This window comes from Fundulus heteroclitus, chromosome 19 (genome assembly GCF_011125445.2).
Source record: "Fundulus heteroclitus isolate FHET01 chromosome 19, MU-UCD_Fhet_4.1, whole genome shotgun sequence".
Taxonomy (NCBI): domain Eukaryota; kingdom Metazoa; phylum Chordata; class Actinopteri; order Cyprinodontiformes; family Fundulidae; genus Fundulus; species Fundulus heteroclitus.
Window position 1 is genome coordinate 19,559,473 of NC_046379.1, and position 13,812 is coordinate 19,573,284.

Below are 13,812 nucleotides of genomic sequence, written 5' to 3' on the forward strand. Positions count from 1 at the left end.
TGAAAAAAAGAGCATTTAGAAAATAAGAAGGAGCTCTGAATGCAGCTGGTAACTTCCAGTGAGTTCAATAGTTAGGCCTAAGGAAATAAGCCTATTCTAAAGATGTTAATGAAAGTCATTCTTATCTATAAGTCTATAATGTTTCTGTATATCCTGTAAAGTTTTTAGTGAGCTAGCTGCTTTGAAGTCAAGCATTTTTTTTAAATAGCTCTGCGCGCATTGCAGCATATATCAACAAATTTTTTTCTCTGACAATTAGCCACAAAATTGTCTGAGTCTTGACCCACTTTTGAGGCTGAAGAGCTTTTTGCAGCTTCGTTGCACCGTATGAGCGAAAGCAGAACAGCGGGAGAACGGGACGAGATCTGACCTCAAAATTTTCAAAGCCGAAGATATCAAGGATGCCAATGGATTTGAAATTTTCCTTTCCTTTGATCTTCTGATTAATCTTGAGGATGATCCAGGAGAAACACTGGGAATACAACGCCATTGCAACAGAGTCCCTGGAATCAATGGCCTGCGGTGAGCAGAAAGAGAGTGAGGACAGGTGTGCGAATGTTTGGGAGTGATCGTTTAAAAAGTGGAGAAGGAAAATGTATTTATCTGCTGACCTGTTCAATAGTGAGAGGGGAACAGATTTCCTCTCCTCTGAGAATTATGGATCGCTGAGTCAGGACTTCAGAGAGTTGGAAGGCGTCCAGACCCAACAGTTCACTGGCGTTACTGACCACTGGAAACAAGAGAACATGTCTCACATTTCTGCTGTCAGTCAAACTCCACCCTAAATTTTCAAAATCCTTTTTTAACGGGCTAAATTCTGACCTTGCTTGGTGGTGATCTGAGCTCCTCCTGCAAGCATAAACTCCATGTTGCCGAGCTGCAGGACTCCAGACAGCAGCTTGAACATGTCTCTGATCTCTTCTTCTGCAAACCCTAAAACCTTCAGCGCCTCCTGCACCAAGACAAGGGCAGGAAACACATGAGTACAGAGCTTTTTAATAACCTAGGTCGATTCCCTACAACAACAAAAATTAGGGAACATTTAAACTTCAAGAATTTATTTGCAAAAATTAGAGCGTAAAAGTCGTAGCATCTTCTGAGACTTTTGCAATTACACCAACAGAGAACGCAATTTAATTATTTCTCAAAATGTTATTTCACGTCGTAGTGCTTGTTGTTGACAAATATTAAACAGCCTTTGAGTTGAACAAAAATTAAAAAAAAAAAATACTGACCATAACACTGTTGTACAGTTCTTTGTCATTCAGGCTCTTATCCTGCAGACATCCTGATTGGCTGAGGTAGTGGAAAGATTCAGCCGGCTCCTCCAGGAAGTAAAGGCCTGTTGGAAGAGACGTGTAAGACTTTTAGATGTGTCGATATGTAAAATATTTTTCTCATCTCAGTTAAAACTAAGTGGTTATAGCTGTGGTGTAAATCCTGATACTTAAGTCATAGCAAGCAGTATGAAGGAACACAAAAATCTTGTTCCCTCACGAAATATATTAATTTTTACCACCAGGAGTCATGGCATTGGCTTAATTTCTTTTTATCTGACATTATTTTTGTAATAAATCCATTATGATTAAACCAATAGTAGGCCACTTCACCCCGAAAGAACAATAATGCCTAAAATCTAAACCTTATTTGCAAAGTGACCAAATATATAATGAGTTGCACCACTAATGATACTCATTTAAACCTGTTTTTAGGGTCATTATCCTGCTGGAAGGTGAACATTTGCCCTAGTCTATGGTCTTCTGCGTCTTCTGAAAGAGTTTCTTTCAGGATTTCCCTTAATTTAGTTACAGCTATCTTCTCAATAACTCGGCTAAGTTTCCCTATCCCTGCTGCAGACGCAACCCCACAGCATGATGCTGCCATCACCACGTTTCGCTGTTGGCGTGGTGTGTTCAGCACTATGTGTAGTGTTAGTTTTACTTCACACACAGCCCTTTTCATCAAGGGAAAAAAAGTTACATTTCGGTTTTTAATTTGAGCAGAGCACCTTCTTCCACATGTTTGCTGTGTCTCCTACATGATTGGTGGCAAATCCAACAGTCAGACAGAAATGTCGAGTGTATGACTGATAGTTATACTTCTGAAAAAAGGGAACTAAAAGTAAGTAAAATTTTCCTGAAATGAGAGTATTTTTCCTTGATTTGAGCAGGTAAATAAAATTATTTGCCAGTGGAATAAGATTTTGTACTTAAAATAAGAACAATTTATCTCCATCATCTTATTTCAAGTGTAGGATATCTAAATATCTTATTTTAGGGGTAAGAAATACTCATTCCATTGGCAAATAGTCTTATTTAGCTTCTCAAATCAAGGAAAATACACTCATTTCAAGAAAAAAGGACTTACTTTTAGTTCCCTTTTTGCAGTGTGCACTTGAGACTCAATAGGTTTAACGTTGATGATTAAGAGATGATTAATGCCTAAGATACTATTGTATAACTTAGCTTTGCTTTAAACTTGCCCACAACATTATCCCTTACCTCTCTGGCGTGCTCCTTGATAATTATGATGCAATTTGTTCACTAATGTTCTCAGCAGTTTCACTGAGAATAAATAATGTTGGTTGCATTGAGTTTTATGCGGGTGTATTAAAATAAATTGGGCTTAAAACAATAATAAACAAATAATTACTGTAAACCACAATATTGAATGGATTTACTTTTATCCTCTTTACTGGCTCCTGCCAGCAGAGCATAGAAGATGTGGTAGTTTCTCTCTCCAGGGTTTTGTCGCACGACGCGATTCTACAGAAAGAGACATTTAAAAAAAACAAGGTTGCAAAGCAGCAGTTGAAAATTTGATGATTTTTATGAGTTTTGGGTTTAAAACTAATAAATGACTCTATAAAAAGTAAGACATGACACAAGTGGTGTGAGATGGGTTTACCTTTTCCAGTAAATCTGAAAGGTTTAGTCAAGGAAACAACTGTGACTGGATAATCTGTTCAGTGATTAACGTAATAAACAGTCGGTTGTCCCAGCAAACCTCGTAAGGATACAGTCAATGACGCAGCCTCCATGGATGTTTCCGCACTCCGAGAAGTGAAGCTGGATGAACTTCCCAAAACGACTGGAGTTGTTGTTGTAAACGGTCTTTGCATTCCCAAAAGCCTCCATTATCGGACTGGAAAGGACACAAGGATGTACCGTTTTTGTTTCATGTGGCTTTAAAATGCATTGGCACAACTATTCTTGATAACTGCATTATTTAAACATCCATATAAATGTCTCACAACTAAAGAAAACACTGCCACATCTTCTCAGTGATACTAAGAAACCAAGTCTTAGATTTGTCTACTATGAGATCTGACTTAAATATTGTCAAGTTAAAATATTAACTTGACATTTAAATGTTTTAGATTGGCAATCAAAAACCTGCCCATATCTTACCTGTTCATTTTAGTCAGTTTTACTGAGCATTTAAAAAACGATTTTGGTATATACTAATCAGATTTCACTCAGATCACGGGAGAAAGACACCATGTCATTTCTCATGCCCAATCTTTTCTAACAAGATCCAAACTTTTCAGACAAACCTCAAACTAAAATTAAAAATCTCTGTTTGAAAAACAGGGATTGTATTCTCCCTCCGTTTTAACTGTTAACTGTAATATTGTGTTTAATAAAAGAAAAAAAATAGCTGAAGTTTCCCATTTCGTTCCATTTCACAGCAACAACGCACCGTTGAGTAAATGGCTGGTCTCCGTGAAAGGCATTGTGTATGTGTTGTACGGATTTTAACCACTAAGTGTCATTATTATTTATAGCTCCTTTAAATATGTAGAGATCTGAACTTAGACTTTTCTATTTTCTTTTTCAGCTATTCTGTTGCAGATTTGCTGTGCAGGGTGGGGGGGGGGGGGTAATTGTCCTGTTTCATGACTCGATTTCAGACGTAGTTGCCACACAAACTACCTTCGATTCGACTCTAAAACACTTTGGTATTTATAGGTGTTTGTTGACTCAAAAAATGCAAGCTGCACAGAGTTTGTGGCAGCAAATAAGCCCAAACTATTAACCCTCCACCACTGTGTTTGAGGTTTTTCAAATCTAATATGAGCGGCCAGATGATTTCTACAGAGAGACATGCAGCAGGGCCAAGCTCATAATGTGGCAGCGGCATCTGATACTGGCACTTCCGGTGGCAGCTGCAGGTAATAGGTCATAAAACATGATTATTTGGAAGTAGTTATAGACTAACAGGCATCTATAACAAATCGTTTGGCCACACACACAGCAACAGGAATGCGGCCACAACCGTGACACCTTCTTGGCAGTCGCATGCCAATGAAAGTGCCACCGGAATTCCCATTACTAGGTGCCGCTGCCACCGGAAGTGCCACTCTTAGCTGGAGTTGCCACCGGAAGTGCCACTAGTAGCTGCCGCTGCAGCAAATTGAGCCTGCTGTCTCTCGAAACATGACGTTCCCCTGATGAGCCTTCCAAACAAGCAGTACTTGTTCAGCCTTTATCTAAATGTAAGACAATGGATGTTAACATCTACCAGGATGACTCAGTCCCGTACTATAACAATGGAGCTAAGGGTTTTTGCAGATTTCTGAGCAGAGGGATAATTTACTTGATTTTTTTCACCTAAGAGTAGCATTTTTCTCAGTAGAGCGATGGACCTTGAAATGTTAAGAATCGGCCTTCAGACCATATCTCTTATTGATGGGCAACAATTCCTGGTTTTCTAATCTCATTGCTGATGTCTTTCCACCTTCAAAGAGTAGAATGCTTTGGGTCAACAAAGTGGCTGCTTTTATGGAGGTGGTCACACTGATGCGGTGCTTTAAATATCAACATGTGGGCGGTAGCTTCCTCCTTCAATCATTCTGAGGGACCAAAGGTGCGAAGCTTTACCTTTTTTGCTCTATCTTTGTTCAGTGAATAATGATAGAGTGCAACCGTTGAGTAGATCTGCAGACTAGAGGTTCGATCTAGCATAGAGAGGGTAAGTTTTTATGTCCTTATAGATAAAACCCTAGAACTGAATGAGGGTGTACTCTCTTTTTCAAATAATTGTATATGGACAAGTGTGTGAGTGTTCCTTGAAGACATATGGCACAGGACACACTCAGCAGATTAAAATGTTACCTGCTCTGAACAATGGCTTGCTCCACGTGCGTCGTTCTCTCTGATTGAGGAGTCCCAACTGAGTTCTGGCTCATCACCGACAGAAACTGCAGCAGCAGTTTAGTGCTCTCCGTCTTCCCCGCCCCTGATTCACCACTGGAGAACACACACACACACACACACACACACACACACACAACCCAGATCCAATTATGAAGCCAGTGACCTTCTCTGACATTCCAGTATCTCAGACTGGTCTGGTCATCCAATTGATAGTGGGGCTTGATTGCTTCAGAGATATTTCATTAGCTTCCAGTCTCTCTCTATAAGGATGACACAGAGGCTGAGTGTAATTGAAAGCATGATTAGATACTGGACACTGACATTTTTGAACTTTTGTTTTTTTTTTCATTCACCGTTTGTTAATTATATTCTTTATCTTCATGCTACTGGCTCATTGAAATCCAAGGTGGACAAACACTAGATCCACCGTCTTGTTACCACCCTGTTGAACGTAGACATGCCAATGTATCCTGCTCCTTGACTACTACAAAGTAACTAATAACCATAAATTGGAAAGAAAAGTAACCAATTATTTTCAAAATTGTTTACTAATGAACATTTGAAAAGTCTGGCTTGCATTTGTGTTCATTCGTGTCCACTGATTCAATACTTTCTAGAACCACCATTTGCTGCAGTTACGGCTGAGAGTCTTAATAGCTCAAACTCAGTCTAATTGGATGGAGAACAGCTACAGATTCTCAATTCTACTTTGGTCTGAACTTTCATTCCATTCTACCTCTGGTTGCATGTTTAGGGTTGTTATTGTGCTGGCAGCAAAGCCTCCACCAAAGTCTCCAGTCTTTTGCAGCTTCCCAGTACTGACCCACATTTAACTAAATCTATCTCACTGAGCCGCTTTCCAGCCCCTGTTAAAAAAAAAAAAAAAAGCATCCTTACAGCAGGCCAATTCTTTCACAACAAAATCGCCCGCCATGTCTTTGCAGACGTTGTTTTGTGCTCTGGTCCCGTTAGAACAGGAAGAGACCGAAATGTTTAGCTATGCCGAAGCATTAGCAATTTCTTTCACTGGGAAAAAGACGGGTCTGAGCCCAGCTCGTGAAAACCAGCACCCCCTCCATAATCCTCCCTCCTCCTCCAAACTTTAAACACAGATTCTGTCAGTTGGATTACCAGACAGAGAGGAACGATTCGTCACTTCAGGGAACATGTCTCCACTGCTCAAGAGCACATCGGCCACTGTATCTGATGCCTTGCATTGCACTTGGTGCTGCACGCACTGGATGCAGCTGCTCACTCACAGAAACAGCTGGATTTATGCACAGATTAAATCACACACAGGCAACTCTTTGTACAAGCTTTGAAACCCATGGTTCTTTTTCCTACCACTTTTTTGTGTTGGCCCATCACATAAAATCATAAAACACTGTAAAAAGGTTTGTAGTTGTAACCTGGGAAAATGTGAAAGGGAGTTTCAAGAGTTTTAAGACGCTACCAACAGAGATAATTTGAACCATGGACTTACCTTATGAGGACACACTGACTGTCGTGGCGCTTCCAGATGCAGCGGTAGCATTCATTGGCCACGGCAAATATGTGCGGGGGGAGCTCCCCCAGATGGTGCTTGGAGTACGAGTCCACCCTCTCCAGATCGTACAGACCAGGGATCTGTTTATATGGGTTGACAGCAGCCAGGATGCTTCCAATATTGGTCTGAAAACAGCAAAGAAGAAGTGTTTTAAAAATCATTTTGAAGTATTTATACTCCTTCTCAATAACCAACCAAAAGTCTTTGTTCGCATCACAGCTATTACCCCCTTTCCATTACTGCTGACCAGCTGTTTTGCTTTGTGTGTCCACATGTGAAGTTGGAAGGCCTCCATTCGCATGCGTGCTTCCAAACATGACAAACCACGTGGCTCTACTAGCGTACTTACGTAAATGTTATCCTTCTGGTAGCGCTGGTAAAGGTTGTGCATGATTGCAGCCTCGTGCAGCTCAGCCAGCGCCGACATGTCCTCCACCCCGTCGATACTGGACTGGTCCATGGCGTACACCCGCTCCCTCGTAACCTCGGCCTGCTGTAGGTAAAACACCTGCACACAAGGAAGACACGCAACCTGTCACACGTCATGACTTTCAGGGACCCTAAAGTCCAAAAGCAAAATAATAGCTTTTATTAAAACTGACTATTTACACCAATGCAGGGTTTTTGTTCTGCTGTCAAACTTGCATTGATGCCAGTGCCGGATAATTAAAAGTTAAATCATGTTGCTGTTGGATTGGTAATAGATGCAGGCAAATTGTGAGATCCGATTATCTTTGGACCCACGTGACGACAACACAGAGCATTTTTTCGGTTCAGACCCCAGTCTCCTCCGTGCCACCCGTCACCATGGCAACAGGACGGCGTAAGGGAAAGTGTGGGTGTGGATATCTGCCTCGGAGAAGTGGGGGTGAATCGAGAGGGAGAGAGAGGGAGAGGAGGATGAGAGGAAGTGTAACAGATCTGATGTGGTGGGATCTGACAGGTGAAAGCAGCTCGGTGCGTATTCAGGTCAGGCACGCACACCATGTTACTACGCATCCCCACGTCCGGATCACACGCGCACAAAAAGAAACGTGTTCTCACTCAGCTGTACAGGTACGCGCGCACACACACACACATATCCTTGTTTAAAAGACAAAGGGAGGACCGTGCCTTCACTTCCATTGACTCCTATTCATTTTCAACCCTTTCTATGGCCTTAGCCTGACCCTAACCTTTACCAGTATATATCTAACCCTAAACTAAACCCAATACACAGCTTAGTCCTAAACCTAACCACTAGCCCAGAAAAAAAGCGAGGACAGAAACAAACTTCTCACTTTACATCAAAGTCCTCACTTTACTAGTAAAATGAGCAAAAAATGTTCATCTACAAGTATAAGTACAGGTATATACACACACACACACACAACCACACACACAGGTAACTTCTGTTCTGTTTCAGCTAGAAGGTCATTCGCTTATTTCACTGGAATCAGCTTGTCTGAAAATAGAAACCATGCCATTTACAATACAGGGTTGCTGATATGACACACAGCAAGCCTTCAGTGTGTGTGTGTGTGTGTGTGTGTGTGTGTGTGCGTGTGTGTGTGTGTGTACGCTGCTGAAACAGATGTGATGGAGGTCTGTTGAGAGGGGCTCGCTCTAGGCCTCCAGACTGCTCCTAGATGAATCTTTCACTCCCCTTACTGATCCTTCTTTTCTTTTTTTTTTAACTGTGCTGAGTTGTTGCCTGGAGGCGACTCTTGCAGGACAAAAACAACAAAAAAAGCAAAATGCCATCATCCTTTGCCAGCTGACTGCGATTATGGAGTTTTTAGTACATAAGTGTGCATTATTCTGCAGATTGCCTTCTCTTTTCCATTATGTATGTCAAGATATCAAAGATATTTCATGTCCAATCTCTGGGCTAACGCAGATAATGGTCTAACCTATGACGTCGCTAAGCTTCTTCACTCAGCATTAGTAATTTGACTTAAAGCTTTTTCTTTCACTGGAAAGGAAATATTAACGTTTGCTTGCATTGGCAGCTAAAAGCAACTATCCACAATTGCAGCGCTTAAATTTTCCAGCCTGGGATTTCCTCTTGCAATGCCAGTCTTGATGTGGTGATCCTTGGGTGTTTGGGTTTTGATTTTATTGTTTCCTGGATCGTGCTGTCTTTAATTACTTTTGCTTATTGTGTTTGTTTATATTCTTTTGTGGACCGCTTTGTGCATTAGTGATTTTAATAGGTTCTTGATTCTGTCATGTCTACTGGGTAAAATGTCCTCCCTGTCTGCCTCTGTCATTATTCTCCCTCCGCTCCCTGCGTTCATAGCTCTCAGCTGTCATTCATAAACATCTAATTGCTTTCATCTGCTCCCCACACCTTAACTCCTCTCTTCCCCTGTATTTAAGCTGCCTGGTCATAGCTTCCTTTTGTCCATGATGCCTCAGGTTTGTCTCTTTCTTCCAGTTCCCTTCTCCACATTTTTGTTTTATGCTCTTTCTTGTGTCCCCCATTTCTGAGCTTTATTTATTTAAATCTGATAATTCACCATACAGTTCCCGAGTTCCTGTCAGCACTTTGGTCAAGCTCCAACCTCCACATACATGACTCTGTCATGTTGTTGCAGACTTTATTTTTCTTTATTTGGTTTCCCAGTTTATTCTTGTGTTCTTTGTATATTTGGGTTTTCATATATTTTCCATCAGTTCCATTCTTGTTATTTGGCTTCCTCCTCCTGTTTCCCACGTTCTACCCCCTGCAGTCCAGCTCATTCAGTTCACCTGTGTCTGCTCATTATTCCTCATGCCACTCACCTGTTTTCCCCCTTATTTAGAATTAACTGTGCTGTAATTGTGTTTTCTGCCTTCATTCCATGGCTCATGCTCGTCGTTTTCTCTGTAAGTCTTATTTTTTCATTAATTATTTATATTCTCTGCCAGGCCGCCTGCATGTCGGCACTTTTGTCCAGCTACAGCCTCTTATACTATGATGTAATCAGATTTTTTTCTGCAATTATATCAACAAATTGTGCTTCCTATCCTGTTGCTTTGGTTGAACGGATGGTTCAGATTTTTTGAAGTGAGGTTTTATGAAGTTTTTACTGGAAGGTCTTTTACTGGTAATTGTAAGTTGTCATACCACCATATATTTAGTAAATATGTTTTCAGAGGTGTGGAAGGCTAAGAATTATTCAGCTGGACCCCAATATGAGTATCATTTTTAGCCTTGCAGCCAGGTAAAACAACGTTTTAAAAAAAAACCACAATAACAGACACAAATGCTCTACAAAAGTAGGCAAAACACTAAAGAATAGGCAAAGGAACACATCAGTCCTTAATTGTAAGTTGTCATACCACCATATATTTAGTAAATATGTTTTCAGAGGTGTGGAAGGCTAAGAATTATTCAGCTGGACCCCAATATGAGTATCATTTTTAGCCTTGCAGCCAGGTAAAACAACGTTTTAAAAAAAAACCACAATAACAGACACAAATGCTCTACAAAAGTAGGCAAAACACTAAAGAATAGGCAAAGGAACACATCAGTCCAAATATCAATTAAAACTATCGGACTAAAATGACAAGGCAACCAGGAGTAAACACATCTTAACATTTATTTGAATATAGGCCTGATTAATGAAAGAGCTTCTCCATCTGTGGGACTGTGCTTTAGGCTGTCTGAATCTCTTTCCAGATGACAGGAGCTCAAATTCACCATTAAGTGAGCAATAAGGGAGTGGAGAATATATTTACCCTTTTGTGTGACTCTCTCTTTAAAAATGTTTTTGTCGTCTACGCTTCATCCTGTTCTTGTCTCTTAGTGTGTGTGTTGCTGAACCAAATGATTTAAAGCAAATGTAAGGATGAATTTGATCATACAACTGCAGAAAATGGTCATCAATTTTTTTCAGACTCCAAATTGACGTAATTTGTGGAGGAAGTGCAATCATTGATGTGCTTTTTCCAATGAACTAATCAGATTTTTTTATTGAGCGTCAGCTTCTTGTCAATGACGACATCCAGGTACGTATAACACTGAGCATGCTCCACTGGTTCCAAGATGAGAACTAAAGGTGGTGCACTGGACTTCTTGCTAAAATCTATACACACATCTTTGGTTTTGGTAACATTTATTTTTAAGTAGGAGTTGTTCCACCACATGTTGGCATAGAACCATTCACCTGGACACACTGGGAGAAAACCTAATACCCATCCAGCATCACGTCAAAGATGTGGTCTGTGTTAGTAGGCTAACTTTACGTTGATTAATGCCTCCATCTGTATCGATCTTCCAAATCAGCTGATGTTGAGATCGTTTCCAGACACCAAAAACAGAAGTACAATCTTCAATATTACACAACTGGGGGCCTGATTGCATAATCCAAACGTTTTTAAACACATTTGGCTAAGTTTCACCCAATGATGTGGATTGATACAGCCAGCAGCCTCAATAAGCCTAACTTTAGCATGGTAACGGGTAACTAAACTCCAGCAAATCTGTCAATGCATGGTCTCTGTGAAAGTATAAACATTTTATTTCTGTGATAAAGCATCATACCCCACTAGTATACATGTACATGTATTTTTTATTTTTATTTTTATTGTTTTAAATTGTTAAAATCAGATAAAACTGGCCAATAGCCTTCTACCATGTATTTATTTAAATTTGAATGGATGAGCCCTTTGAAATGAAACCATCTTGTTTTCAAGGGGGTCCAAGGATTTTTCTACAGGCTCACTTTGACACGACATCTTCACACTTCAAGGAAAAGAACTATTAGACTTATATCAAAAAAGCCAAACTACCCCTTTAAACTTTACATTGGCAGACATTTAATCCTTATCAGCTCAAAGCTTTTGTAATACTGAATGTATGGGGGGGGGGACTACAAGGACAATACCAAATTGTCCAGATAGTTGAAAAATAAACAAAGGGTCATTACGTTTTTAAACACACTCTAACATGTTGCTCATTAAAATTATCTAAAAATTTAAAGAAAATCATGTTTTTTGTAAAAAATAAAATAAAATTAAAAAATTTAAAGACCTAAAACATTTATATGGGTGCATTTATCTGCCTTTATCTATCGATGAACTAGAAATACAGCGGATGCTGAATATTGGAGATTTATTCCCCCCAGGGCAAAAAGCAAGAATGAATCTGCTCTAAATGAAAACATCTGTATTTGACCTTCATCGGGTTGTTGTAGATTCAATTAAAGTTGCTTCCTGAAAAGCCGACCGTTAGACGGCGAAGTGACAGGAGAGCAGTCTGAACGTCTGTGTGCTGATGTATTAATCAGTGTTTGATCTGCGTGATGTTCACGGTCGTGTGAGAGACAAGATGCACTGACATGCCTTCCAGTCATAAGGGGGCTTGGCAGCTGTGCAAATGCGTCAATGTTACAGCTGGACCGTGTTCTCTTAATGTGTCCATCCTCGGTTGTTGTTGGACAAACATTTTCCATGCCGCCTTGCTCATTAAGACCTCTGACTCTGTTACATCGTTCTCTCTGACTCTAAATTTTTCTTAATTTCTGCCTCTGTCTCCAAATGTACTTCCTGTCTCTCAACTTTCATTTTCGTTTTTTGCATTTGATCCTCTTCTTCTCTTACAACTGTACTATAATAGAAATCCCAGTTCCACAAAACATTCGTATTCCTTTTTTCCCCTCCATTTTATAAACAAAATTAATTTCCAGTGGCTCTCTTTAATCATGTACTGTTTCTTTATCGCCAGACGTCCTGATCTATCGTTCTTTAAATGTAACGTGTGTGGAATATAGACCGTCTGAAAGCCTAATGGCTCAGTCTGGGACCCCAGGGTGTTATTGACCAATCACTCACAGCCGTTTGAATTAGAGAATCAAGTAGCCTTTGCAGTCCAGGGTAATTTATAGAGAGGATAAGGCTTCATGTAATAAATCAACATATTCAAAGCTGAAAAAGGTGGATTCGCAGTCTCATGTGGAGACCAGACTTGTTCTTAACATTTAAGAATTTTTTTATTTTTTGGCAAATTGCATTGAAAATATTACAGTTTGTTTATGCCTAATCTTATTTTATAGTAGTGCTTTGTTTTTGTTTTTTTGCAATTTCCACTTCTCGATGTTTAATTTTTAACTTATATTATGACCTGTGGGTCGTACTGGGATTGTTTTTAGTTGTTTGATTATTGCCTCTAACAGTCTTCCGTACTAAGTTTTTTCTTGTTCTTCTCTCTGTGCTGATTTAGATTTTTATTTTAATGGTAAATGGACTAAACTTATGTAGCGCTTTTCCAGTCATGCTGACCACCCAAAGTGCTGTACACTATAGCCACATTCAACCAGTCGCTCTCACTAACGCGCACACATTTATACACCAAGACGCAGCTTGGTAGGGAACTTGGGGTTAAGTGCCTTGCCCAAGGGCACATCGACATGTGGCAAGGGGAAGCTGGAATCGAACCCACAACCTTCTGATTGCCAGACAACTACTCAACCCATCATTTTTATTTTAGTGTTTCCTTTTAGCCTTTGGTTAGTGAGACTCATTTGTGTCCTGTTTTCTTTCAACTAAGTTTCTTTCTGTTTTTATTACTCACCTTCTCTAAGTTTTCCTGCTCAGGTTGTCTCCCAGCTGCACCGTAGGTCACCACTGCTTCTCATGTCACTCATCCACTTTCCCAGTAGTTTAAGTTAGTTTGTTTTCAATGTTGCCAGATACTTCCATTGTTCCCTTTTCCATTGTCTGTTCTTTAGCCTCCTCCAACATTCTTGGCTTCAAGGCTCATACTTTGAATTTTGGACCTTGGACTTTGTAAGGTTTAATTTGTATTATTAAACCTTTCATTTTGTATTCATCTGTCCCATGTTTGCCTACATTTGGGTCGTCGACAACATCTCGACAACTTTCCACATAACTGATGGTAAAAATGATGCATGCAAAACTGTTATTTGCTCATGCAATTAACAATTATCTTCCCTTTTAACAATTTAGATCTTTTTAAATACTTTTATTACTAACAGTCTGCAAGTCGTGATGAGTTGTATGACCATTTGCATCTGCGGCCAGAGATTTATCTGTGAATATAGTGTGACATCTAATTGGATAATTCACATTCAGAGTACAGAAAGATTTGCTAAATAAAAAAAAAATGACATTTAGGTGATA

At 39.9% G+C, this 13,812-nt stretch overlaps 1 protein-coding gene across 3 annotated transcripts in view; it reads right to left on the minus strand.

The window, feature by feature from the left end:
• Positions 1–13,812, minus strand: part of myo10l1 (myosin X, like 1) — a 66,053-nt gene that overhangs the window by 22,436 nt on the left and 29,805 nt on the right. For all 3 annotated transcript variants that reach the window (XM_021307809.2, XM_012881028.3, XM_012881027.3), the window contains exons 3-12: positions 7,055–7,213; positions 6,643–6,830; positions 5,118–5,252; positions 3,020–3,144; positions 2,908–2,921; positions 2,681–2,765; positions 1,236–1,342; positions 823–952; positions 612–730; positions 371–517 (exon numbers count right to left, since the gene is read on the minus strand). In XM_021307809.2, the coding sequence (XP_021163484.2) occupies positions 371–517; positions 612–730; positions 823–952; positions 1,236–1,342; positions 2,681–2,765; positions 2,908–2,921; positions 3,020–3,144; positions 5,118–5,252; positions 6,643–6,830; positions 7,055–7,213 (1,209 nt within the window). The remainder of the gene's footprint in view (positions 1–370; positions 518–611; positions 731–822; positions 953–1,235; positions 1,343–2,680; positions 2,766–2,907; positions 2,922–3,019; positions 3,145–5,117; positions 5,253–6,642; positions 6,831–7,054; positions 7,214–13,812) is intronic.